Source organism: Hakea prostrata, chromosome 9 (genome assembly GCF_041222555.1).
Source record: "Hakea prostrata isolate BN-2017 chromosome 9, UWA_Hpros_2, whole genome shotgun sequence".
NCBI lineage: Eukaryota > Viridiplantae > Streptophyta > Magnoliopsida > Proteales > Proteaceae > Hakea > Hakea prostrata.
The window spans coordinates 47,852,675-47,880,638 of NC_142608.1; the positions used below are offsets into that span (position 1 = coordinate 47,852,675).

A 27,964-nucleotide genomic window follows, 5' to 3' on the forward strand; every position below is an offset into this window, starting at 1 on the left:
ACCATATCCGCATCCTATTAGTAATCGGAAGAATTCTAATATTCCTAAACGAATGTGGATGCGAATTAGGAAATGGATTTCGATTATCCATTTATACCTGTTCTACAAAGGTGAATGAGTTGAGTCCTTAATTTTGAGTGAAATGAGAGGAATAATCCGATGTATAAAAGCCCTTGAATGAGCGGATTCACGCGACTCATATTGACGGAACGACACTCGAACGGCAAGCTCGACAGAGTCTCGAACTTTTTTCTCTCTCGACAGACAGAAGGTTTCGTTTTTGGAGAAGCTTGAAGGTGAGGTGAAGTTTGTTGTTTTTCATCTTCTTATTCAACTTTTCTTCTAGTTTCTCTGAGTTTTATTTCTCACGGTAGGGTTCCAGAGGACCGAAGGAGTTTTTTTTTTTTTTTTTTTTTTTTCTGTCGAAGGTTCTTCGTTCTCTGAAGCTTGAAGGTGAGGTTTAAATCTCATTTCATTTCAAGTCTTGTATTTATTTTTTTCTTCTATTCTCTGATGTATTGATCGATACAAGGACTGCTATTTTAAACCACTGCCTCCTTATAATCACTAACATTGCAAAACGCCAATGAAACTTACCTCCTGTAATCATATGGTCAAGCTTGTTCAACAAATTTCCAACAAAATTAGGTTTCGAAACTTTGTTTTGCTTCTTCCTGGTTATAGTTTCTATATCTAATTTCTTATAGTTGTAGTAATTCCAATGAAGTCTGCGTTTGGAATTTCGAAACAGAGGTGTGGACCTAGTCCCTTAAGACTATAGAATGAGGATAAAGGATTCCATGGTCGATCTGTAGCTAACCTGAAGCTGTTGAACATCAAAATCAACCTTCAGAAGTACTTTGATCTGAACATTCTGAGTAGCACTTCAAAATATTTCTTTCCTAAAAGGGACTCAGAAGCGTTTCTTATGCTCTTAGCGTAACATCTATTGTAAAGTTTCTATTCTTTCTTCGCTGTAACAGTTCTTATTAGCCCAACCTGTGATTCTGTCATTTTATATTCCTGTTGTTATTATAGCATTTCACAAAGTTGGTAGTGCTTAAATCCTGGTGAGAGTGACAGAGCTGGGATTTGTTATTATTCCTCTTTTACATGTCTATCAAGTGGGAGTTGCCTAGAAGATTTAGCAAAAAGAGAGACTCCTTGCAGAAAGAGAATGAAGCCATCATGTAGTCCTAAGGCTATCATATCAAAGAAAACTTCAAGGGGTTCAGCTCCAACATTAGGTAGAAGAAGTATCTTCTGGGGCAGTTTTAAGCCTCTAATCCCTGTACAAAGGAATAACTGCAAAGCAAATCAGTAATTTATATTTCTTTAAATTTGAAAAATTAATTTTGTACACATGGAGTATATTGTTCTTCTTATCAGTAATTTTGTTTATTGGTTGATGTATTCAAACAATGGGGATTTAGAAAAATAAAAAAACTTTCAGTACGTGAGTATGTAGACAGATCTACCATTAGAGTTGTTGAGGGGGCTGTTAACAAAACAACTGCCTTGCTGGAGCAGAAGTGGGATAAAATATTCTATATTGGTTTGTTTCCATTCCTTCTTTAGGATTTCCTTTCATATTAAGTTGTCATAGATAGAAAAAAATTTCTGATGATTTTTAGTGACATTTTCTTGCCGAAGGTGTTGGTTGAAGGTGCTTCGTCCTCTGAAGCTTGAAGTTGAGCTTAAAAGTTGTTATTCTTCATCTTCTATTTGTTTTTTGTCTTCTATTTCTCTAATGTATTTTCTCCGGTAGGGTTTTGGAGCAACAAGAGTTTATTCTTGAACCAAAGGCACAAAACGAGTTTTTTCTTCAAGCAAATCAGAGGTACAAATTGTGTTTCTTCTTTGTCTCTTTCTCATTGTTGATGTAGGTTGTAATCCTTGAGCACAACATGTACCTATAAATGCTGTTTTTCAAGTGCTATAATCATGTTATGGATTAGGAACCTATTAATTTAGAATTTGGAGATAAGATTTCATTTCACTAGATTCAGGCAACCAAACGGTTAATTTTTTGAATCATGAATCCATAGATTTGAAATCTCATTTCATTTCAAATCCTTGGGTTTATGAAACCAAAGAGACCCTACGAGAAACATCCACAGCCAACCGCTTGAGGTTAATGTGAAATCATACTATTTTTTTGGGTAAAAAAGGGGAAAAAGGGGAAAAAAAGGGAAAAAGGGGAAAAAAAGAGTAAGCAATTCGTACCTCCTCTAGCTAAAGTTTCGAACCCTAGTTACGGTCTTGCGAAGCTGATTCCTCCCCATCTTTCCCGTCTCCGATAATCCAGTCCATCTTCTCCGTCTTGGGTGCAGCGGTCCAATCTCTTCTCTATCTTGTCCGTCACGGCGTCTCCTGGTGGCGGGATTTTGAGTAGCAGAGCAGTAAACTGAAGGTCAGTTAAATAAGCTTCAGAATTAATGGGTTATTTAAGGTTGTTGCTGTTCATGTCTTCATGGAGAAAAAATGTGAAAGATTAGGCTTGGAGTGATACTAGTATGGCGTAGAGTCACCTTCTGATATTGGTAAATGGAGGAAACATGAGGTCTTTCTCGAAATTTTCCTGTTTCGTCTGTGCAACTGATAGAAAACACCCAAATGGCCCCATATGCAACATTTGAACTGTAATTTGCACACCTATCATAGTCTGGCATTCATTCATATAGTTACTGAAGTGAAACTGTGTAGTCCAGCCATTAGCAGTCGCTCAAATTTCAACAATCCTTTGGTTTACTTATCGACACCAAAAACATTTCATCATTCGCACGGATTGTATGGTAAATTTGCAAACCCAATCCAATTCGAGGGAAAATCTACGCATTGTTTGACTGAAACAACCAACATGAAGACAATAGCACAAGTCAGCCATATTATGGAAGATTTTCTTTCCATCTATGGGGAAACCCAAATTTTAAGAGATGAATGATGTTAGGACCTGGCCATGTACAGAAACTTTCCCATCATATTTTCATATTCAACTGATCCAAATGAACTTCAATTAGCAAATATTGGGAGGCGGATTTCAGATTTCAATTTTTTATTTACCATGTAGATAATCATATGGTATGCTGTTAGGATACATCATGTCTTGGGAGTTTCATGGATTATATGATGGATGTTGTGTAGTTTTTTTTATTTTTTTATTTTTTTAAATTAGAAAAATTTGACATATGCTATTATTTTGTTTATTTGGTTGTAAATGTCTGTCGATAAGGTGGTAAAACTTGACAATAAAGAGATTCTAGAGTGATTGTTTTAGGTACCTAAGTTCAATCATAAATAAAAGAGGTGATATAGAGGATAATGTTTTTCAAAGAATTAAAATAGAGTGGATGAAGTGGAGAGGTGCGTCCAGGGTCTTTTTTGATCGACGTATTCCATTATAGCTTAAAGGAAAATTCTATAGGACCATCGTTTGACCAGCTATGATGACAATGTAGAATGTTGGGTTGTTAAAAAGAATCATATGGATAAACACAGTGTAGTAGAAGTGAGGATGCTAAGATGGATGAGTGGCAACACTAGAGGATAAGATAAGGATGATCATATTAGAGTTTGTCTGAGAGTTGCTCCCATAAGTGATAAGCTTCGAGAAAGTTGTCTAAGGTGGCATGAACACTTTCAACGGAGACCTATAAATGCCCCTATACGGAGAAGTGATATAATCAAATTGATGTAACTAGAATGCTAGGGGCAAACTTAAGATAACCTTAAGAGAAGTGGTGAGAAAAGATATGCATAGCTTATGCCCTGTATCTAATATGGCCTCAAACATAATTCATTGGAAGGCAAGAATCCATGTAGCCGACCCTATTAGTTAGGACAAGGCTTATTGTTGTTGTTGGCTGTGAATGTCTGCCATATAGGTCCGTATAATTGGTAATAGGGTACAACCATATTATAGGCGTATGGGCATGTACATATCATTGCCATGTGTATTTTATTGCATCATATTTTTCTATATAGTATGTTAGGTACCTGAATGAGGCTACTTAACAAGGTGGAATAACTCAAGAAGATAATAGCAATAACGGACTTTGAATAAAAGTTGAACGAGAAACAAAACACACTACTAGCAGTAGGTGAATCCTACGGCTACCCAAGAGCAATGGCTCTCACATAAACTTCTCTCTCTATCTCAAAACATGTCTCTTCTACTCTTCCTTCCCCCTATTTATAGCAATTACGTTCCTACAGTATTAATTAACAGAATCATCCCAATTTCGAATAGGACTCTTCAAAAGTAACCTGAATTCGAATAGGACTCTTCAAAAGTAACCGAATGTAATATGACTCTTCAATCTAATCCTAAAAGTAACCCCGAATACAATAGGACTCTTCAAATCGCCAATCGTTTCCTTCCCTAGAATTTAGGGATTTACTTTCCCTGTCGAGTGTAGACTTGTGTTACTAGGGACCTATCAATACTCCCCTCCAACAGTTTCACCTTGTCCTCAAGGTGAAAATCTGAAAATCTCTTCTGCTGGGGTTTAATGGAGTGGGCTTGACCCAAGGGGGTTTCTTTGGGGGTCTAGCGGCCCAGTCTTTGTGTTGGGTTTGTTTGGGCCTTAAGTTTAAGACGAAACATAACTGATTGAGGCCCAAATAACACAATCTTTGGCTCATAGGGATTGGACCAAACCCATGAAGCGGTTTGAGGTGAACCAAACCAACCCCAAAAACCCTAATACTCCATCGTCTTCTTCTTCCTTTCCTGCGACAATTTGCTGCAACCCTAGCTACCGCCTGAGGTTTTCTGTCTGGCAGCGATTGAGCTCTTCTTCTTCGATTCAGTGGCAAGAGTCCTCGCAGCCCCGACGTTAATCCGGTAGGCATCGACACCCGAAACTCTCATTCGAATCGACTTGGATTTTTCAACGTGTACTTTCAAATCGACTTCGGCTACGTTTGTCTCAACCACCATACTGTGGTTGTCCAAAGCTGAGATGGATTTCTTATCGCTCTCATCTCTGAACTCCATTCTTAAGGCCTCCGTGAAGTTCGCCCAATCCAGTTTCGGCCAGCGTCTCCGGTAGACCCAATCTAACGCATCATCTTCCAGATGTTCGAGTGCTACTCAAGCAGCGTGTTCTTGCTGAATCCGATGTTGCCGTGAAGAGCTTGACTTCAATCAACCATTCCTCCGCTCGTTCTTCGCCGGAAAGATGACAATGTCATCTCACTCCCGGGATCGTGAATGCTCGATACCATTTGTTAGGTACACGAATGAGGCTACTAACAAGGTGGAATAACTCAAGAAGATAATAGCAATAACGGACTTTGAATAAAAGTTGAACGAGAAACAAAACACACTACTAGCAGAGGTGAATCCAGGCTACCCAAGAGCAAGGCCTCACATAAACTCCTCTCATCTCAAAACATGCTCTCTACCCCTCCCCCTATATAGCAAACGTCCTACAGATAAAAAGAATCATCCCAATTCGAATAGGACCCAAAAGTAACGAATAATAGGACTCTTCAAAAGTAACCCGAATGTAATATGACTCTTCAATCTAATCCTAAAAAGTAACTGAATACAATAGGACTTTCAAATCGCAATCGTTCCTCCCTAGAATTTAGGGATTTACTTTCCCTGTCGAGTGTAGACTTGTGTTACTAGGGACCTATCATAGTATTATTGCTATCAAGCTGTTTATATCTGTACCCACCATTTGGTGTTCCCGAAGTTACGTTCTAAGATTGACACCTGTTTGATTATTGTTCCTGAACTTGCTAGCCAAGGTTAGGCCCAATTGAGCTTGATTAGTTGATGCCCCTAGGCCCCCTTCAATTAGCTTTTAAACTAAAATGAATCCCAGTCAATTTTGGTTGATGTTTGTGTGTTTGTTGCATGAGATTTAGGAACCCTTTCTTTCTAGATGGGCCAATTGGAAGAACTGAAGAAAATTGAGGGTTGAGAGGGATGTACTTGCCCAATTGGCAAGCCAAGAACCATCTACCTTCTTGTGCAGTTGTGTTTTAGAGGCGAGGAGAATTTTTTTAGGTTATCTTTAGAATGTCCCCTTCTTGCTTTAGGTTTTGAGAAGCATCTGGGCCTTTCCTTTCTTGCTGTATTGTCATCAGTTGTGGATCAATTGCAATGAGATAGATGTGTAACCCTTGCAGAACATAAGAGGAAGAAATAGTACTTGTGTTTTTTTGTGTGTGTGTTGTGAAAGGAGGCTAGGACTGGGAGAGAAACCTTGTGAATATTTTTCTCCAAATAACCAGTCAATACACAATACCATTTGAAGCCTCCTTGGGAACCTTGTCTTCTTGATGTACTTGCACCCACCTACCTGCCCATCCTCTCTTGATCAAGGTTGTCAAGGCGGCAAGGCGACCAAAACGATTGAGGCTTGAGGGCTAGGCGATTAGGTGACAGAGCGGCGCTTAGGTGGCAATAAGGCAACAAAAGCGGTTGGGTCAAATTTTTTTTAATACAACTACTTTTAAACTACTTTTTAATACAACTACTTCCTATAATAAGCTAAACAAACGTTCAATAGTCACATTCATCCAAAAAAGAAAGCATTCAAGAATCATAATTATAAAAAATTACCCAAAAAAAGAACACAAACATAAGTTCATCTCATCAAGCATCATAACAATGACGATGTACTAAATACTAATAGGGCCCAACACGATAAATTAATAGATCTCATTATTCTGATTTTCAAGTCATGGTCCATTTAATGATTTATTGATTCTCGATGTTGAGTATGGCTCATGCTTCACATTCTATTGCCGACAGACACGGAGGTCCTATGTCACTTTGGGCCTCGGAGTTTCTTTGCAATTTGGGTCTCGATTCCAAAATGACTAAGCTATTAAATTTACGTATGGCTTTGTAGAATAAATTTTGATTAAAAAAAAAAAAATGTTAAGAAAACAATATTATGTACAAAATGTCAGACTGCTTTAGCGTCTAGGTGGCAATAAGGCGCACAAGGCACAAAGCGATAGTGCATAGGTGAAAAAGCGGGAAAAAAACAGCGCGTCAATTAAGTGGTTCAAAACAAGGCGGTTGAAGAACCGCCTAGGTGGACGCTTTGACAACACTGCTCTTGTCCTTTGTAACCAAAACTCTCTTATGGTGGTCCTTGATAAGAAGCAACAAAATGCCTTACAATCAAGGAAGTCTATTTGCTCTATGCTTTAATTTTTTGTCCAAATTGTTTTTCTGACAATGAAGTGGATTTCTGAATGATTTCAGTTCAAAATTTGTGATAGCCATGCCAGACACGCAGAGCATTGTTAATGACTTTGTCATCAAGCTGAAACGACGGTAAATGTCTTTTTTTTCTTCTTGCTTGTCACTTCCATTTTATTTATGTGCTTGGAGTTGTGGGAAATGCTTTTTGAGATCGAATTTTTTGATGATATGTTAATGATGGCAGTAAGGTTGAGGGATCACAGGCGACAGCCAAACAGACTGCAGAGCTGCTTCGGTCGGTGATTTCTCAGCAGAGGGTGCCACATACAAACCAGGCTGGGGCTCTGATTGAGGCTGTCAAGGCAGTTGGCGAGCAGCTGATTGCTGCGAATCCTGTGGGTATGCATTCCTACACTTGTGATGATTTATAACCTACTTGTGATGATTTATAACCTATTAGATTTCTATTCAGTATTTTTTTATCATTTTGTGTTTGGCCTATTTAAAAAAAAAATGTACTGAAAGCTGTTTTTATCAAAAGAATAAGAAACTAATTGCTTGATTAACTGTAGAATGAAAATTAGGTTTGCTATGCTATGTGTAGAATACTTTTTTTGACCTGGAAATGTGTATAACTGGAAAAGAATTTTGTTTGCAACCCGTTCCTGCTACTCACACTCACAGGTGCCAATTTGGAATGGTTCCCTTCCCCTTTTGGATGCACAAATACTCCTTTTGATTTTATTATTTTCCAAAATATCCTGTGTCATTGGCACAGACGATGGGATCAGCAGGAAGAAGAAAATCTGCACTCTGCAACAAATGAGAGGTGGGAAATGTTTCTTCCTCCCCGTCCAAATTGAAAGACTTCTCATCATTGAAAAAGCTTCATTACAAGTGTAGATCGCCTGTTCGCATGATTCTGATCAGTGTAGGTACTTGAGCATAAAAGTTTGAAAAATTTTTTAGATGGTGCTTCTGTTTTGTGATGAATTATGGGTGTTGCAACCTCTTGGTGATGTAAGCAGCTTCCAGGACCATCTAAGGAGGGCCCAAAGGGCTTGCCGGTGTCCTATGGTCCCACTAGCAAGAATTTTGGCCAGCACCAGGGTATTTTGGTAGTGTTGAAATTTTGTGGTGCCCTAGGTCTGGGTCCCATCAAGCCCAGTTTATTGTTTGGATCTTAGATATATTTTTAATTTTATTTTTCTGATTAGTATTTTACCATTTATTTAAGAGTCCCAGTTTAGGTGAGATTCCCAAACAGGTTGGGATCCCACAAGTTGATTCCACTTTAATCTCCTTGATCGTAGGACTCCATGTCTATTCTTAGAATTTGGATTTTAGTCCTCTAGAGTTAGTTATAGAGTTTTTTGATGTCAAAGTAATTGAGTAACAGTTAAGTAGTAGTTGGGTTGTTGGATAAGCCAATTAGAGTTGTAGTTGGTTTTTCAACTTGGATTCCTTTTCCATTTCTTAGTTGAAGGTTAAAAATAAAGCCCTCCAGTTATGTAATTAACCCGTTGAATTGAATAAAAAATCTGAGTTTGGAGGAAATTCAGGTCATGGTCTTCTTAGAAGGGCCTCGGCATATTTTGAGATTTGTCTTCTTCAAACTACAGCAGTCATTCAATGCAAACAGGAGCCTTTTTCCTCAAACAAGTAAGTACAACTCCCTCCCCTTCCCTTTCCAGCCTCCCCCTTCCCCCTTCACTAACTCACGGTACCCTTCCCCAACCTCCCTCTTCTTCTCTCGTCACCCGCAAGTCTTCCTCTGCCCTTCTAACTCTAATTCTGGAAATTCCAGCAACGCGTCCCCCTATTGCAGGCCTTCCCCATCCCATCCCCTACCCTGCAGCACCTTTAGAACCCCTCCCTTTTGACCCTAGTCCATCTTCCTTCTTTCTTCTTATTCCTTCTTCTTTTCCCGTTCTTTAACTTGCGGCAGCCAAGAAATACAAGTGCAGAAGTTTTGGAAAGAAAAGGAAAGGAAAGGAAAGGAAAGGAAAGGAAAGGAAGAAAGAAAAGGGGGAAAAAATTGAAAATAAAAGAGAGAAAAGTAAGTTCAAGAACCATCCGAAAACCTTAAGACAGCCCCCCACTTTCACTCAATTTATCACTAAATTTATCCAAGACCCAACCACAAGCTCCCTATCCGTTTTCCCCTTTGCTGCAAGACCCTAGCCCCAATTACTTCCCTAACTAAAAACTTTACCTATCCCCAATCCATTCTCAAATCTAATTTTATCTTATAGTGGAATTACCATCAACCCAACCCATCTAGATTATTGGTCAGCCCTAATTTTCCTAATTCCATCCAAAACCTTCCCATTAGCCCGTCCCATTTTGGGGTATTGTTAAAACCCTACTTTTTCCCAATCCCATTCCACACAATCCGCAATTTACTACTGTTGGTTACTTGATTGCTGGTCCACAAGGAGAGGATTCTGGAGTGCCCCGATTTTAGGGTTTTATCTCAAATCTTAAAGCCCTAGAATCTTGGGTTACCTCACTTTGTGGATATCTATATTGCCAACCAGACCTACAAGATCCCCTATGTCCCTAACAAAGCCCCAAAGAACATAGAAAACTTCAAAATTGCAGAGGATCAGGTTCTGCTTGGCCATACTGCTCTCCTTGTGTCTGACCTGAAATTGGAGTGAACCAATTTTAGGGTTTTATCTAAAATCTTAAAGCCCTAGAATCTTGGGTTACCTCACTCCATGGATATCTAAACCAAACCTACAAGATCCCCTATGTCGCTAACAAAGCACCAAAGAACATATAAAACTTCAAAATTGCCATGGAAACCCCTAACTTCACTCCCTTTTTTTTTTTGACCCATTCGGTTTCTCTCTTTTGAGTTGGGTCAGTTCCCATTATTTGGTTCAAACTTGTTACTTGAACCACCGATATCTTCTCAACCATTGGGGAGGGGGGCACCTGAAATAAAACGCCCTAATCAATCAACCAAAGCGGCAACCCATGAAACAGTTTCCCAGTAATTCAACGGTTTCAACCATTGCAAATTTTGTCCAAAATTTGGTTTTTATTCCTTCTTTGCAGTTTCCAATGTAATTCATAATTTTTAACCAAAAGATGTAATGGGATTCAAAGATTTTCTCAAGGGTCATCTCAGATTTTTCTTCCAGGTTCGCCTTTTTACCTTCCTTGATCTGGTCTCTATTTGGAAGAAGGATCTTCTTCCCATTTTTACCTTCTTACCGTCCATGATTAATTTTTTTGTCTTCAAAAATTTATTTATTTCTTTATTTTTTTGGGATAGAACAGAAAACCTTTTTTTTTTTTTTTTTTTTTTTTTGAGGAGTGCATTTCCTAGTGTTTTGCCTTCATCCCATTTCATACATCTATGTCCAACTGTGTGCAGTTCTCATATTTTGGGTCTGTCAACAGGGAGCAGATTGAGAGCAAGACCTTGGGTGGCTTGAAAGGGTAATCGGGAGGAAAATGAATACTAGCGAGGAAAACCTCCTGCATATGGCTATCGGGAGGGCCCATAAACTTTGCTTGCCAATGAAACATGTCTTTTACAACAGGACCGACACTACAAGATGTTGGGGGATCCTTTTGCAAATCCTTGGGTTTCTTCAGTATATGCTTTGACGCTGTTAGATGTCATGAAAGGAAAACTAGAATTTCATGATAGAAGGTTGATCCTCATTGTTAAGCCCCCAAATTCAGTAGCTCAACAATGGTGGATCAACACCGGAAAATAGTATTAATATTAGATTTTATTAAATATTGAATTAGAAAACAGAGCACCCTACCAGCAGTAGGTGTTCCTACAGCTCCCTGAGAGCATTAGCCCTCACCCTTATTTCCCTTGATAACAGAAAACATGAAACTAACCTACTCTCCCTTCCCAAAATTAATAGTAAATATTTGCCTACAATATCCCTCAATAGAATCACCCCAAATCCAATCCTATAAGGCAGTCTGTATCTCCCAACTGTTTCCTTCCATTATGGGCTGCTGTTCAGCAGATCTTGTGACCCTCTTGCCATGCTTGCGAGTATAGACTCGTGAAACAAGGGGCCTATCACTCACCAATAACTATTGCAGCGGGCGGAGACGGCTCTAGAGCGGATCGACGATCACCCTGGAGTCCGTTGATTCCCTTATTCTTGTCTTGAAAATTCATTTTTATGGTCATAATAGGCCTGAATGAGATATACTTTTTGTTTACCCGTTTTGCTTGTTCTTCACGCAAAAAATAAAAAGAACAATAAAACATATGCCAGTAAAACAAGCAGATTGGAACACGTCTGAGGGGGGGGGGGGTTTAAAAAGACAGTAAAATGACTGAGAAAGATGCCATTCCTTTGGTTGAATGGCAAAGTCCCCCGATCGTCTTTGGGATGATTGGAATTTGGAAGAGAGAAGTAGAAGACAGTAGAGTTGACAGTGTTTGAGAAGATATAATAATAGTTCGGTGGTTCAAGTAATTAGTTTGAACCAAATAATGTGAACTTGAAGGAAAGAAACTGATTGGGTTAAAATAATAGAGGGGTAACCTGGGTATTTAAAAACATCATGGGAGAAAAAGATGTGAGAGTTTGGATTTTTTGGGGAATCAGATGTGTAAGTTTGAGTAGGGGAGTTTTAGTAAATACACTCTAAGGGAGTGATAGAAATGTGCTCATATTTTCTTGTGGATCTGTAAATCCGCTAGTATCCAGATACATAGAACTGATCTGGTCCTGAATCTTGATGCTTAAATTTGTTATTCCTTTGGGAGCTGGAGTTAATCTTGGGGTTGCATGGTCTTTATGGCTTATTGGATAATGACATGATGTTGGTCAGTTTGTCTGACTTTTATGTGCAGCTAGTTATTTTTTTTTTTCTCACTGTTGGGGGCATTTTCTTATATTCTACTATGTTGCTCTATGAATATAATTGCAGAACTTGCAGTTGGAAACATCGTGAGGCGTGTTCTACACATCATCAGAGAGGAAAATGTTTCCCTAGCCACAAATGCCATTGGTAGGTTGAGTGTATCTTTGGGAAGTGATGATGAAGATGATAATGAGCGGGGTGATTTCCCAGTACTATCTGCAGCAGCAGTTGCTGCTGCTTCCAGAAGTACTTTGCGTCCACCATCTTTGCATGCCCTTCTTGAGGATATGCCTGATACGGGAGCTGTTCATCACACTTCTTCTTCAGGAGGTGATTCTGAAGGAAAAAGCAAGTGTAAGCACTTCATTATTTATTATTATTATTTCAATTATCATTGAGGTAAATAAATTAGTATACATATATAGCCTGCATGCAACTCATTTCATACTCTTAGAAGGCCCATGGAACTAGTGATTCAGTTTTGAAAGAGTGTCTTAAATTAGGACAGTGACAGCTATTTCTTCTATAGGTGAGAATTTATCTAGAAAAATCCCAAGAATCTCAAGAAGTTTATTTCACCTATTCACCTTCTTGGTTACTGCAGGTGGATTCCACTTGATTTTTTTTCCGATTTAAATTGAAAATAACAATAATGATCAAAATTAAGTCCATTGTAAATTTATGTTTTTGAGATGTTTTTCTTAATGCTACATTCTCCTTTGCAGCGGCTGATAAAAGTTCAAGAAGCCGGAAGCTGAAACATGATGTCATTGAGGCTGTTAATGAACTCATTGAAGACATTGACACGTGCCATGAACAGATTGCAGAACAAGCAGTGGAGCATATTCATCATAAGTATCCTCTTTTTTGCACCATGCGAATCTCTCCTTAAATTGTTTCTGTGAACAGATAGATAACTCTGCTTAGCAATCCTCTGGTTAGCTATAAGTGTCAATGATCTTTGGAAGTGTATGGAAACATCGATATTTGCTAGATTTATTAAATGAGTAGATTCTTGATAATGTTTATTGGCATTCAGATCATAATATACTATATGTACTGGTCTGAATACCCATTTTGTTTAGGTACTAAGAAGTTTGTTAATGATATTCTTTTAATGTGGATAGCATACAAATACAATAACGGTATGTTGACCCATCATCTCATATCCACCAAGTAGCCATCTCTTTATCTTTCATAGAAGTTAAAAATTAAAACTTTAAAGTGACTATTACCACATGTTAAACTAGCTCACTGGAGTTCTGCAAATCATTACTCCTTATACCACTTTTTTCTTTTAATAATAAAATATGAGCTATCTATGCAAATACTTTAAAAATAAGTTTCAGTCTTGACATGATCTTAGTTGTTTCTTCTTCAAAATTTATTTTCTACATGACGTGCATTTATGATTAAGTTCATGCGTCCTACCTCTGTTCCTAATTTACCACAAAATTTTCCAATTGGTACTCTGTTGAAAATATCTTGATCTCTACTTCGGCAAGGTTTCCATTTTCTATAAACGCTAATTTTCCTTGGATTTTTGTTTACCTGGAAATTTTCAAGTTCATCAATGTTTTGTTTGTAGATATACAAATAAACTTGTAGGATTTTATTTTTCTTCTCATTGCAATTTTAAGTCCCTACATGCTAGTCTGAAAGGAGGAAGCAATTGACTATTGCTTTTCCTGGACTGGACTAGTGGACCATTGGAAATCACATGGATTTTGGTTGAGACTTGTGAGTGGCAGAGCTGTGGTATAATCCATGTCATTTGGTGGTTCACTTATTAACTACTGAAGGAGCAACCTGATTTAGTTGCATTGACTGGCATTTTGAGTCTTGGTACTGTCCGTTTTGTTAATAGATATACAAATATATTTAAGGGTGAATTACACAAACGGAAACTTCAAGGTGATTAGATATAGGGTCTGAAATTCTATTTCTATTTATCAAAAAAAAAAAAAAAATGTAGATAATCTATGTTTTACAGGAATTTGCATCTATTTGGATTCTGGAACTCATGTGAAGCTTTTGAAAGAGTCTCAAACCTTTTTCATGCTCCAAAATGATCTATAGCGAGCTTTCATCATCAGCTTGATATCTATCTATTTCTTTCTCTCTCTCTCTCTCTATATATATATATATATATATATATTGTAGAGCTAGTTTGCATAAGGCTGAAGTTTTTTTTTTGGAAGTAGTTGTAGATATTAATATTAATGGCATGTCTGTTTGTGTTTTTCAGTGAGGTAATTTTAACTTTGGGCAGCTCAAGAACAGTGATGGAGTTCCTTTGTGCTGCGAAAGAGAAGCAACGGTCATTCCGGGTATTTGTTGCAGAAGGTGGTCCAAGGTTTGTTAATGGATTAAGCTCTATGTTGCATGGGAATGGAACTGCTACTGTTTAGCTTGTTTTATTTGTTCTTTGGAATAATCTAATCTTCATTTCTTGGTTGACTTTTGTTATCTCTAATTACTTCCTCCTCCCCAAAATTATCAGGTATCAAGGCCATGCTCTTGCAAAAGAGTTAGTAGCAAGAGGTTTACAAACAACTGTAATTACTGATTCTGCAGTTTTTGCCATGATTTCTCGTGTGAATATGGTATAAGACTTGCACTTATGTTCTTTATTATGTCCTGCTACTACTTCTCTTTAACTAAAATTTGTAATGCAAAAGGTAATTGTTGGAGCTCATGCTATTATGGCCAATGGCGGGGTGGTTGCACCTGTTGGATTGAATATGGTTGCACTTGCTGCTAAAAAGCATGCTGTTCCATTTGTTGTGGTTGCTGGTAGTCATAAGGTATGTTGCCTTCAGAAACAACTTTATTCAAGATATCTCACAAAATGATAATATTTTTCCTTAAGTCGTACATGAGTTATCTGCTTCAGGTTGCTGCTCTGTCTGCACTCTGTATAAAATGGACAACTTTTATTTTTTGTTTTTGTTATCAGTAACTAATTAGATATAGTAAAATGACGAAATAATGATGCAGCCAGCAGGAAGAAAAGGGTTAGTAATCCTAAAATTGACCAGCTATCCAGCCCCTTTCAAGAGTATTCTAGAAGAGAACCTGCAGCACAATCTAGAATCTTAGTTCGTAATTTTGTTTTGAAGTTCACAATTGGTGCCTTTTCTAATCGAGTTTCTAGGTGTAGCTGTTTTTTTTTGGATGAATAAAAAATTATATTAAAGAACCGGAAACAAAGAGAGATACAAAGAGGGGTGAAAAAGGGGGGGGGGGAGCAAGTAGTCAACAGGGTGATTGAAGCGTGGATCTAAGACTCTAGGAACTAATAATCAACCTATTCCTTGGAGAGTCGAAACCAGGGGGTGGGGGATAGTAGAAAGCCTAGAAAAAACATTAAAATAGATGGCATTCCAAATCAAGATTCTGGATCTAGATTTGGAGGTCCATCTTCTCATGTTGCATTCCCACCACAAGTGATGAATAGTAGCAACAAAGACTAGCTTCCCCACTTGGTCACAAATCGAGGTGCTAGAGAAAGTTCTCCAGACCCAGTTCCAAACTCTAGCAAAACCATAAGCATGTCTCAATCTAGGCCAAATAGAAGCAAGGGCTAAACTCCAGATAGATCTAGAGAAGGGGCAGGAGAGAAAAAAGGTGGTCAAGGTCTTCAACACCGTTCCAACAGAGGGTACAATTTTGATTGGCAAGGATGTGGCGATTGACGAGGAAGGATTGGGAGGGGAAGGCTAGGTTGAGGGATCTCCAAAGGGTGAAGGAGTGGTGGGGGATGTGGCCTTTGAACCAAACTAGAGGGGCCCAAGGGACAGGGGGAGATGGGTCTAAGAAGGTTCTAGGCAGAGACGGTGGTAAGGTATTGGTATGGGATGGGGACCAAATAGGGGTATTTGAAGCACTGGATGAGAGGGAGGGAGGGAGTTCCAAACTTGTGTGAGACTAGGATGGGGGGAGGGGGACCAAGCGCCATTAGAGATGAAAGAGGAGAGTTGGATAACTTTGGGGGATACGGGAGTCATAAACAACTCGGGGACCAAGAAGGGAGAATAAAATACCCATCGGATGCTAGGGATCAAGCTAGAAAGAAGTGGAGGATCCAAAAGAGATTTGAATAGAGATAGCAAAGAGAGCTCACGGTCGCAGGGATAAGAGTTTTTTCCAAATCTAGAACGAGGTGGAAAGGGTTGGGATACTCCAGTTGGAATCCGTTTTGAGGAGGTATGAGTAGACCCAGGAGACCCAAATGGAATCATGCTTGGAGGCAATTTTCCAGATGAGCTTGAGGAGACAAGCCAAGTTCACATAATAAATCCTACGAATCCCAAGACCTCCATCAGATTTAGGCCAGCAAATGGAAGACCAACTGATAGGGTGGAGAAAGCGAGAAGTTTCTTGGTCCTTCTAGGTGTAGCTGTTAGTTCCCCTTTTTTTTTTTTGACTTCCGATTTGGAAAGTTTTTGCTTGGAATTTGAGCAACTTGGATGATCCTTGGCCTGTAAAGGCGTTGACCTCTATTAGTTGCCCCTCTTATTGCATGTTTTATGATCAGCAAAACTTGCTGTTGCTGCACATCTTTGTCTGGATTCACACTGATTTTTGGTAGTCAATGCTGCCAATAATCTTCCATCTTTTCTCTTAGTTCAACTTGTGTTTCTTCAATTTTTGTTCTAGAGGTCAGCTACTCAGAAAGTCAGAATCAGCTTCTACTGGCTTCCTTCAATTTCTCATAAACCTCTTCAACCTACCCTGCTTTTGCCATATGTCACCTTCAATTGTTGCATGCAATTCCCTTTTCAACTTCTTGTAAATTCTCTCAATCTTGCTCTGCTTGCCACCAAATTTCTCCCTTCATCATTGCATCCCATTCCCTTTTCTTCTGGTAGTTTTCTTAAACATGACACATTTCCACCCCCCCTCTATGCTTACTATTCTCTTCTAAACCCTGCCATAAATTCCTGTGATATAACCAGCCAGAGATAGCCTAGAGGAGCCGGAAAGAAGGCCCAAGCTTGCTAGTAGCTTGCGGCACTGGCAAGGGGGCCCGACCGCTTGTTGGTGTATTTTGGTCATTATCCACCCCTAATTCGTGCCTTTTAAGTTGGGATAATTCCAGCTAATTTTGGAGAGTGCTAATCTACTTTTGTAATTTGAAGTCCTAGTGGTGAAGTAACTTAAGAGTCCCAGTTTTTGTAGAAGTCCTCTTAGTTAATTAGTTGAGGACTCCTAACTTGTTAATTCAAATAGAAGACCTAGTTAGGAGCAAGGTTCTAAATTTCACAAAATTTAGCCATCTTGGAGGTTGGGGAAATGAAATTTATAATAAAATCAAGAAGTCTCAGACTTAGGTGAAATTTCGGTAATTTTGCCGAATTTTCATTCGTTTCAGAGAAATTGCTCTGTAATTTCATTCGTTTCGGTGAAATTTTGAAAATTCCAAGGGTTCTACCATACAAGGCTTCTGGTTATGGATATGTATATTGTGGAGCATATGGTGGTTCATCTACTGGTTGTTATAGGTTATGGAGATGGATTAGGTATATCATTTGTGACTCCATCTTTGGAATTTGGATATCCATTATGACTAGCACAACTAGTTATACTAGTGGCAAACTATATGGACAACATTATCTGTACCATGCCATGGCATGCTTATGTCCAGTATTTAGAGTACTCCATGACCTTGGGGATGGATGTAACCCGACACATACATGTATGTTGAATTTTACAACTTGTATGTGTTGTTGTATTTTAATGAAAATCTTAGTGTTATCATGTATACTATCCATATTTACATTGGTTAAAATTTATGTTCTAGACTTCCAGTTTTGCCCGCATATAGCCGAGCATGTGCTGATCAAGAACATCATTGTGGTTTAGGTTTTAGACAAAAATAACACTCCTACCGTGTTTATTGGCATCAAATTAGGCTAGACACCGAAAACTAGGCCAACATGACGCCAAAAACCCATCTAGATGAAGGGTCGAAATCTTAAAAAAAGATTCCCTAATTTCGGCAAAATGTCGCCAAAATTTTGGAATTTCTACCTAGATGATTGAGTTGAGAGAGATTTCGTACCTTTGTTAAGAGTTCGTTTGGGTTTCTTATTATGAGTCCAAGTAGGAAGCTTAATATTAGATTACAAATTCAGATCTTTGCTTGTAATTCAATTTTAGTTTAAACCCCAAATTATCCTTGATTATCGTAGTAGTTTAAACCCCAAATTATCCTTGATTATCGTAGTAGTTAAAACTCTAAATTATCCTCAACTTATATTATTATTAAAACCCCAAAATGCCTCCAATTGCCTTAGTAGTTAAAGTCCTAAACTACCGCAACTAATTTTGTTGTTAAAACCTTAAAATACCCTTGTTTTCTTTTGGGGATGAAATACGGTTTGATGAGCCATTTGATAGTGGTTAGACCTTGTCGACCCAAGAAAAGGGAGGGAAAGATCTTGTGGGTTTCGGATTGTCTATGTAAGCAAGCAATAATTTGTACGTATTTTCGTAATTGTTTCATAAAAAAGGAGGGGTATTTTGGGGAACAATAAAATTAATTGAGGGTAATTTAAGGTTTTAACTACTAAGGTAATTGAGGGTATTTGTTTTTTTAATAATATTATTAATTGAGAATAATTTAGAAGTTTTAAGTTTTAACTGCTAGGAGGGTAAAGGTTTAAACTAAAATGTCCTTTTTGTTAAGGATAGTTGTGTTTAAAAAAAAATTTAACTGAAAAAGTTAACATGAGGGAGGTGTTCGATACCTTTGCCTGATAAGAGGGGAGGTAAGTGATATTATCCAACTAATAAGGGGTCCAACCGTCCAAGTATCATTTGGTCAACTAAGAGGGGAGGTAAGTGATATTTACCTTTTCCTTATACATGAAAATTTCTACTTTCCAACGAATCAATCATGTGTTCTTTAACGAGCAAGAATGAAATAGGAATTTGAAACAGCTCCTCAACTATTTCAATATTTCTGTTCTACTTGGTTTCTAGTTCACTAAAATAAGGTCCAAAAATCCAGTGAAAAAATTATGAAATAGAAATCACCCCTGAAATTGAAATAGAAATCATACCAAAACAACCTGTTGTTGCCTCAATTAATGATGGCCAATGCCAAGATTTTACTCAAAACCAACTCAAATGAGAGAAAAATAGGGTTTCTTGGAAATTTTGGTTATGGTGTATGGGATGATCTTAAAAGCGATCTTGGATAGTTTAGTTAGGATTCAAATTACTTGGGGTTAATGGAATGTAATGATTGCAAATATGGAATTAATAAAGATTAAAAAGATTGGGCTTCCTTAATTAGAATTCAGGAGTTTTGTCAAATAGGGTGAAATCCTTGGGATGAGAAAAGATGATTTTTTTCTACTGGGATGGGCCTGCCACTAGGATCAAAATTAGAAGTGGTGCAGGTGTAGTTATTGTTTGTTAAGGTTTGATAGGTTGGCAGAAATACAACTTCTTGGTTTTTAGGGCTTTAAGAACTTGATTTTCAGGATGATAATGGTTTTAGGGATTGGACAAGGGGAGGGCAGGGGCTGGGACTAAAGGTCAGGGTAGGTTTGGGGGGGTGGGGAAATATATGTATGAGGTTCAGTCAGAACATGTGGCGGGATCTTTGGGCATTGAGCATTTTCTGTTAAAGCTGAGGGTTATGGTTCAATGGGCTTCTTGGATTCAAGAAATATCAAAAAGGAGAAAAGAAGGGGCTTTTTTTTTTTTGGGGGGGGGGGGGGGGGAGAGGGTGGAGGATTGATCCCTACATGTTCCAGTACTTAAATGGCAGCTATAGTAGGATGGTGTAGACTGAATTCTGCAGGCAGATCTGAGAAGGATATGACACCACAACTCCAACCAGAAGCTTGATTTCAAGCCTGCAACCTAGATACAACTCATCAGGCTTCTTCAGTCTACATATGACTCTCTAGGCAAGAAACCTCACACAGGTGAAGAAAAAATTGTTTTCTTAAGTCTTAAATTTTATTCCCCATGGTGGGGGTTAAAAGGCACTTTAACAACCTTAGAAAGTCCCAAATAGAAAAGGACTTGAAAATAAAGTAACCAAACCAGACATAACTCCCATTTTTCGCTTGGAGTGTGAACAGACCTAATTACATGCTAAAAGACATAATTGCTGTAATTTAAATTGGCCAACACAATACCCTAATGAAGTTGCACTATTGTATAAAAATAAAAATAAAAGTCAAAATAAACTAAAGCAACTAATCTATTTTTGTACTTCAGCTAGATACCCCATTAAGGTCTACGCGTAGGCCCATGTCAATTAAAACTGAAGGTTCAAAGGCCTAGACCTAGTTAACCAACCTTTGGCTTATTTTTTGGGAAAAGGCCCATTTTGGTGGTGGATCTGCATCATAACCCTAAGACAGTTGATTGTTGCCTTGTATTCTTTCAGGGAGAGGATTTCTTTTGTGTTAGGTTTTAAAAAGTATTTGAGCATGGGTTTCCCCCCTTTGCATGATGTCACTTTTTGGATCGTGATATTTTTCTTTGCTGTTGGTTCAATGGTTTATTGTTAGATGACTGTTTTGCAACCTTGTGTCTTTACTTTGTTTTTGGCCCAATATTTATACCTTTTTTTGCTTCCGGGTTTTTTGAACCCTTGATCTTGTTTGTGATGTGGTGCTTTGCTTCTGACAGTTATGCCCATTGTATCCACACAACCCGGAGGTTCTACTGAACGATTTGAGATCACCATCTGAATTGCTTGACTTTGGGGAGTTCTCAGATTGCATGGATTTTGGATGTGTTGGTGGTTCTCCTCTTTTACATGTTGTCAATCCTGCATTTGATTATGTGCCTCCAAACCTTGTTAGTCTTTTTATCACTGACACGTAAGTTCAATTGCTCTTTGAGAAATGCATGCAGTTTTTGAAGCCACTGTTGTTTTTTATATTTTATTTTTGTTATTTTTTTCTTCTTGCTTTTGTTTTTTTCCCCAGCTAAAAGGTTGATTTTATTAGATAAGCAAAAAATATGGTACAACTTTACAAAGACATATCCAAGGATATCTATCCCACCACAGGGGCATTCAAAAATTAAAATGAAAGCCTGTATCTAGGCAATGTAGCAGCAACCCTTCAATCTCCGTTACCATCATTCTAGATCAATTTCTCGCCTGATTGGATCTAGATGTTGCAGCCTTTGCCTACCAATTTGCAACTGGATTTGCCTCGCAAAAGCAGTGGAAGATTTTCCGTTCAATTCCCTCCAAGTAATCCTGAATATTCCATCACCTTTGCAACACTTTCCAGGGGATCTGACGATGCTGAAACACCAATACTGCTGCCGCTGAGTCCATTCTAGCTAGTGCTTTTCTGCCCCCAGCTCCCTTATCTGCTCCAAACCACTCATTACTGCTTCCACCCTGCCACAAAATTTGAGCAGACACCTCCTCTTAAAAGCATCCCTTCTTGTGAGCTTTTTCTCTCTCTACACCTCCTGCAACAGGCCAAAAAAAAAAAAAAAAAAAAAAAAGGAAGAAGGAAGCTATACTTGGGTTTCCAAGAGCACACCCATCTATATTTAACTTACACCAATCAACCTGTGGAGGATTCCAATGGATCTCAAAGGGCTCTAACCTTGGCCTTCCATGCAACTTCAACACAAGACATCTTGAAATTAGCAAATCAGATTGTGATATCGGTCTAGATACAGGACAACTCTCACCACCCGCCTCCACAGACTAGTCGCCTGAACCACCCTCACTGCTCTTCTACTAATGCCTTCAAAATGTCTCATATTGAGTTCCATCCATTTGCCGACGTAGAACAATTATAAACAATTTTATCCATATTCATTGGAAGCCTGTTCTTGTACTCTTGTACCTCTGCCGACTCATCCATTCCTTTACCGCATCTACTGCCATCCAATGAAACTTGAACCAACTCAAAACTGAGATCCAATTTTTTGCAGCAAACTGATGACTTACAAACAGATGCATCATTGATTCCTCCTCCAAGTGACAAATCACACCGGGATAGAAAAGAAAACCCACGCTTCTTGTGTCTCACTTCCACTGGAATTCATTTACAAAAGAATCTCCAATCAAACACCAATTGATGAGGGCTGAACAGCAACTCCTTTTGTTCATTCGATTCATGTGTTATAATATCTTGCAAACATCATATAATATAGCTAGTCTATTCTCTCTGTAAGAAATAAAAACAATAGATTTGGAAATCAACATTTGTTCCTCTCCTTTTTTTATGGTTTTTTTTTTTTGTGGGGGGGGGTGTGTGTTAGGTGTTGGGGGTGGAGGGATGGATAACCCAAATTTGTTGCTGAGAAATAAAGACATGAAGCTAAAGTTGCAAACAGTAACAATGAGGAAACCTGCCGCACATAGAAGAAAACCCTGCCTGCTGGGCTATGTAGTAGGATAAGAGCCCATACATATGATATCCATTTCCACCCTTGATCTTGTCAATTCATTAACCAAATAATTCCCTGATTGATTCTTTTAGATAAAAGTAATGTTATTTAACAGAAAATTGACCATGACCTTTCTGGATCAATTGGATGTGTCTCATGGCCCACTGGGCAGTAGCTGCAGCCAACCAACCAAGAGCACAGTAGTTTAAAGGCAATCTTGATATTTTTGATGTCTGCTTTCAACTCTGTAGTAACTGAGTCACACATCCCAATAGGACCAGAATATGCTAAATAGAACCATTATGTTTCTTATTGATTTTGACCATTCAGGATTATATTCCAGACGAGATTCAAACTCTTATGTTGTGGATTTCTGTTATTGTGAAAATTTGAGCATGTGGTCATCACTTTCTAACATATCTATTATGACAACTTTTTTTTTGCTTTAACTTGTTGGGATGTTTTTCCTGCATTCAGCAGTGTCTTAATCATCTTTTGCTTATTCACAGAGGAGGGCATCCCCCTTCATATATGTACCGGCTCATTGCAGATTATTATTCTGCTGATGATTTTGTTGTGCAAAAGCGACCAGCTGCTGGAAATTGAAACCAGCTTCAGATCTTAGAATGTGATGAGTAAGTTATTGTGCGTTATTTAAGTTTCACCAACTCCTGTTTTTCATTTAATAATCATGATAGTTGTGAGTGTTCTTTAGTGCTATTACTCAAACTTTTAGATATTAGATTTGTCCTGTGATTGATGATCTTAAATTATCTTATAATTTCAGAGGATTATGAACATAACCCCTTCTTTAGGATGTTTTGTCTTGTCACTCCATATTTCTTACTCAAATCAGTAAGGAGAAAAGGATGGGCATGCAACCAGGGTCTCCATCCTCCATGGAAAAGGAGCACTCTGCTTCTCCCATCCACCACTCCCACTGGGCAAGGCCACCCATTTACCTAAAGTGGGCCTGATGTAAACCAAAATTCTAGGGTTTACCTTTTAATGACGTTGCCCTAGATTTAGGTTCCAGGATCCTCTTTCAGGGAACCAGCTGTCTTCTAGGAGATATCGTGGAGGAATTAGGTTTTATAATAACAAATCAATACCCTAGAAGGGTTCGGCTGGGCTGGGAATTGAATGAATGAGGGTCTTGAGAACCATTGATTTGCTGTAATTAAGTCTCAGACAGTCAGACCTAGGAATCAGTTTTGGGTTGGTTTTAAGGGTTTAGAGTTGAAGAATAAGGAAATTAGGTTTCGGCTGCTGCTTTAGTTTATTTCCAGGTTAGGGGAATGGGATTTGATGGTTTCGGTTGGCCTTGGGAAAGGGCTGTTTCTGGGGCTTGTGATTTCAGGTTGGTTTCAATAAGTCTAGGTCAGTCCTAGTTAGTTTAGGATAGGGTTGAAGAGTCCTAAAGAGTTTGGGATTCTTGGGTTGGGCTGTGGGATTGGGATCAAGTGTGGGAGGGGGAGTGGGAAGCTAATTCTAAGAGGGTGGGGGTAAATTGGAGTTGGGGGTTGAGAGATATGGGTGTTATAGGATTAGGTAAAAGTTTGCAATTTAGGTTTTCTGGTTTCCTAAGCTGCCTCAGGTTAGAAAAGAAGAAAAGAGGGAAGAAAGGAGAAGGGGTAACCTAGGGTTTTGGGTTAGAAGAGGGTAGGGAATGAACTTGGGCTGACAGCAAAGGTGTCCTAAGGGTGCCACAAGGTTTAGAGGGGTCCGGGGATGTCTATGATAGAGGGAAAGAGTGGCGGAGGCTTGCAGATGGACTTGAGAAGGGAATTTTATTTTTTTTTTGGTGGGGGTGGGGGGTGGGGTGGTGGGTGTTTACTTGGGAATTGTAGGTTGCTGCTGGACTTGTTGAGTTGTTGCTGGAAATTGAAGAATAATGGCTGAACTTGAAGAAGACGATCACTCATTCTGCAGTGGCCCTCCAAGAAGCCCACGACCTTACCTGCGTCCAAATTCAGAATTTTATTCATCAATTTCAACTTATCAATAACTTAGTAAGGAGGCTTTATTTATAGCCTCAATAAGAAACAAAACATGACTCAAATCACCTAATTGACTTCAGACTCACTCACAAGATCTAATTAGGACTCTAACTTACTGACTTCCAACATAAACTATGACTTGATCGTAACTCACTTTAGAGAGATCTAATTAGGATTCTAACAGTAGATATGGAGTCCTAAATAAAAGTTGAATAAATGTAGACTCAAATTAGGGGATCCCAACACAATTGAGAATCACACCTAGACAAGGACTCCTCAAAATACTAATCCAAATAAAAAAAAATAAAAAAATAGATCTAGGGTCTAGACAACTAACTTGACTCAATAGGATCCAGACCTAGGACACCCAAAATTTGATAAAACTTCCAAAATACCCCTTGTTCGGCTTAGGTGTCCTAGGGTTTTGGGGAAGTAACCCTAGGCCCTGGGGAATCCCTGGAAACAATTTAAGTTAGGGCCCCAACGCTCTCCCAATTCGGAAATAAGGATTACTTCCCACTATGGTATCGTATTAATACTTATTACCTGACAAGCCAAATTCATTTGCATTCCCTTGAAAGTAACTGTGTTTTGGGTAATTAACTGTCCAAAGTCCAAAGGTCAGTACCAAACCCGGTGACTGAAAGTTCAGTTATGACTCCTTTGATCTAATAAGCAATTGACTATTATCAAATCAGTAAGTTTTGTATTTTAAATATGCACTCTCTTGACTGAAATTCGCCTTTTACCACTATAGACTATATATAATCAGCTCTTGGGCTCACACTCTACATGACGACAAGATGGATGACACTATAATATTTATCTGCCAGGTTTTACTCACAATAGTTTTTCAGTTACAACCATCGCTGGGTTCTATATTTTCAGTACTTAATCTAAGGACATGTTATAAATTGGCCATGCGTCTTTAAGGAAGAAAATTATGCAGATGGCAGAATAGATTTTGTAGTTACATATTACATCATGGTGCCGTATCTCATGTCTGTATGAGTATAATGATAATGAAGTGCTGTTCTTTTTGAGCACTTGATCTTTGTTATTGAGAGAAATTGTTAGATACAACTTGAAGTGTTTAAGATAGATAAACACTGTGTAGCCACGGAAATTTATCAGGTCCATTTCCTTGTCAGAGACGGACCATCCATTTCCTTGTCAGAGACGGACCATCCATTTCCTTGTAGATGTGTGACGTGTTCCAACATCACATCAAATGGTTGAAATCCATTTATAAGTCATATCAACTCCATGTAGATGTGTGACGTGTCTCAACATCACATCAAATGGTTGAAATCCATTTATAAGTCACATCAACAAGTTGATTGATGTGACCTGTAAGTGAATTTTTACCATATGATGTGATGTTGAGACACGTCATACATCTATAAGAAAATGGACCATCCATTTCTTTGCAGCCACCACTTCAAGAATTACTTCATATTTATAATAACGGATTGAGAGTGATTGGATTTTGGACACTCTACGGTTTCTTAACTTGATAATAAAGAAATCTCCCTTTTATATAACATTTTCTAAGGTTATGGAGAGTAATACTTGTTCTTTTTTTTTTTTTGTGGGAAGATGTATGGTCTTGCTGTGATCTGAATGTAAACTTGAGCTGACAGTGTGGAGATCCAGATTCAAGTCTTGAGAGGGGCCACGTTGCAAAAAATTTATAAGGGTTAGGACCTCTTCCAATCAATTTCTGAATATCATATGAAAGCAAAAATTGCAGAGTCATGGCCCCCCTAGTATGTGGGAATGAGTTTTGGAGAATGCACACTTGTCCCAGGCATGATGCAGTATTTGTTTGGGCTTCTTGAATGTTATATGGTGCTTGGTGTTTCTAGTTCTGCAATATACCTAGTAAGCTGTAAGAGGTACATAAATCGAGTTTTACCTCAAATTTGACATGTAGCCATTCTTGATTGTGCTGCGTCTGATACTCCAATCAATTATTGAAAGCCTGAAGACTCCAAAGTTTAGTACACATTAATATCTTCAAGAAAGAAGATTTGGCCCTTCACTATATCGTCATTTCATTGCATAGACTATTGACGTAGAAAGCAAATAAATATGTATATATTTCTTGTGTTTCGATTTCCATCTCCAACCCCGTCTTAATTTTTCACCTTCATTATAAAACTACACAAGCCTGCCCTCTTCTAACTTCAAACTGCTCAACAAAAACAGCTGACGGCAGAGTATATGAAAGAAAGAAAAAAGAATGAAAAGAAAAAGAATGATGAGTTGTTGCGGTGGCATGACTAACGCCCTTACTGAAGATGTGGTTGAGCCAACTCCATCTCCTATCCTATGTAATATATAAAAACCCCTTTGTATCCCAAAAAAGAAAAAAAGAAAAGGAAAAGAATGAAGATTTAAATTATTTTTACTTTAGAATTGTGAAACTTGAATGCATTAATTGGATCACCATTAAGTGAGGGGTTTTGCAATGTGTGATTTTTTAATTTTTAGAGCAATTTGCGGCGGCACCCAAAGATTATTTTACTTGTGCGCCTCTATAATTTGTGGTGGTAAAACCGTATGAGATGAGCCACACTCCCTTGCTTTTATGTATGATGGAAAAGAAAAGATCACTTGTACCCTTGAGTTCCAGTTTTATTCTTAATATGATCACGATTTCCCTCACACTTGGAACCTTATCTTGTTTTGGAGCTTCATCCTATTAACTCCATTCTTGGAGCTCAAAGCACATAGTTGAGCCCTGACGAGTAGTAGACACCAGTACTGACCACCAACAGTGAGACTTGCAACCTAGCCCTCGACATTGGAATGGATAATAGCGATGCCAACCAGCAGCTGAACCATCAGTGCGGCAACCAACAGCGGAACCTGCAACTAGCAACGACAACCACCATAGCAACCATAACAGCAGTAGCAACGGCACCAGTAACTGTGCTCATCACTTGACCTACATCAAACATCAATTGCAGGTGTAACAGAAGAGTTGATGTTCATGTATCAGAGTTCCCCTGATAACCCACACAGCCTATGCTAAGGCTGCAGGGACTTTTCAGCAGCAGGGTGTAATTTTTTCCTACGGAGTGGCCCAATAAATCCACTAAAGCCTCGTGAGACACATTGAGATTTGGAAGAGCTCAAGGAAGAAAGCTGCAAGATGCAGTACATGATGAAGATGATAGAAAAGCTTGAAGGAAAAATGGAAAAGAAGCTTAACATTATTATAATTTATTGAAGGTGTTTGTATTGAGTTTATCTCCATATAAATATATACTAGTAAAGTAACACGTGCAAATGCACGTAGCCATATGAGAGAGAAAAGATATCTGAGTAAAAAAATAGAAAGAAAAAAACAGAAAGAAAATTTTATATTAAGAAAGAAGACAATTGAAATTAACAATCAAGTTTTGGGGTGAGGGATTAATCAGTGAAACTTTTGAGAGGGAGAATAAGTACATGGAAAATAAGTACAGGAAATAGTATTCAAAAACTTAAAAACAAAAAGAGATAAAGATGATTATTATTAAAACAAATA

At 38.4% G+C, this 27,964-nt stretch overlaps 1 protein-coding gene across 6 annotated transcripts; it reads left to right on the forward strand.

Moving 5' to 3' along the window:
* The first annotated feature begins 93 nt into the window (after positions 1–93).
* LOC149005378 (NagB/RpiA/CoA transferase-like superfamily protein) lies at positions 94–27,844 on the forward strand. Of its 6 annotated transcripts, XM_089167738.1 has the most exons (14): positions 100–296; positions 375–453; positions 1,769–1,840; positions 2,334–2,413; positions 7,235–7,306; positions 7,419–7,573; positions 12,098–12,385; positions 12,757–12,886; positions 14,280–14,387; positions 14,535–14,637; positions 14,713–14,838; positions 20,693–20,886; positions 22,936–23,061; positions 26,026–27,840. In XM_089167738.1, the coding sequence occupies exons 5-13, from the start codon at positions 7,254–7,256 to the stop codon at positions 23,030–23,032; spliced, it is 1,254 nt and encodes a 417-aa protein (XP_089023864.1). In that variant the 5' UTR covers positions 100–296; positions 375–453; positions 1,769–1,840; positions 2,334–2,413; positions 7,235–7,253; the 3' UTR covers positions 23,033–23,061; positions 26,026–27,840. The 6 variants fall into 6 exon arrangements, 4 of the variants coding, with proteins under 4 accessions (XP_089023864.1, XP_089023863.1, XP_089023862.1 ...); XR_016175462.1 differs by lacking the exons at positions 2,334–2,413; positions 26,026–27,840 and adding an exon at positions 25,260–26,013 and having other exon boundaries at positions 94–296; positions 20,693–20,863; XR_016175461.1 differs by lacking the exon at positions 2,334–2,413 and having other exon boundaries at positions 95–296; positions 20,693–20,863; positions 26,026–27,844.
* Positions 27,845–27,964: the final 120 nt, after the last annotated feature.

Bases quoted from the DNA above. Each gene is read 5' to 3' on its own strand.
- LOC149005378 (XM_089167738.1), top strand. From the start codon at position 7,254: ATGCCAGACACGCAGAGCATTGTTAATGACTTTGTCATCAAGCTGAAA. The intron at 14,638-14,712 runs GTATAAGACTTG...GTAATGCAAAAG, and splicing joins TGATTTCTCGTGTGAATATG to GTAATTGTTGGAGCTCATGC. The intron at 20,887-22,935 runs GTAAGTTCAATT...GCTTATTCACAG, and splicing joins AGTCTTTTTATCACTGACAC to AGGAGGGCATCCCCCTTCAT.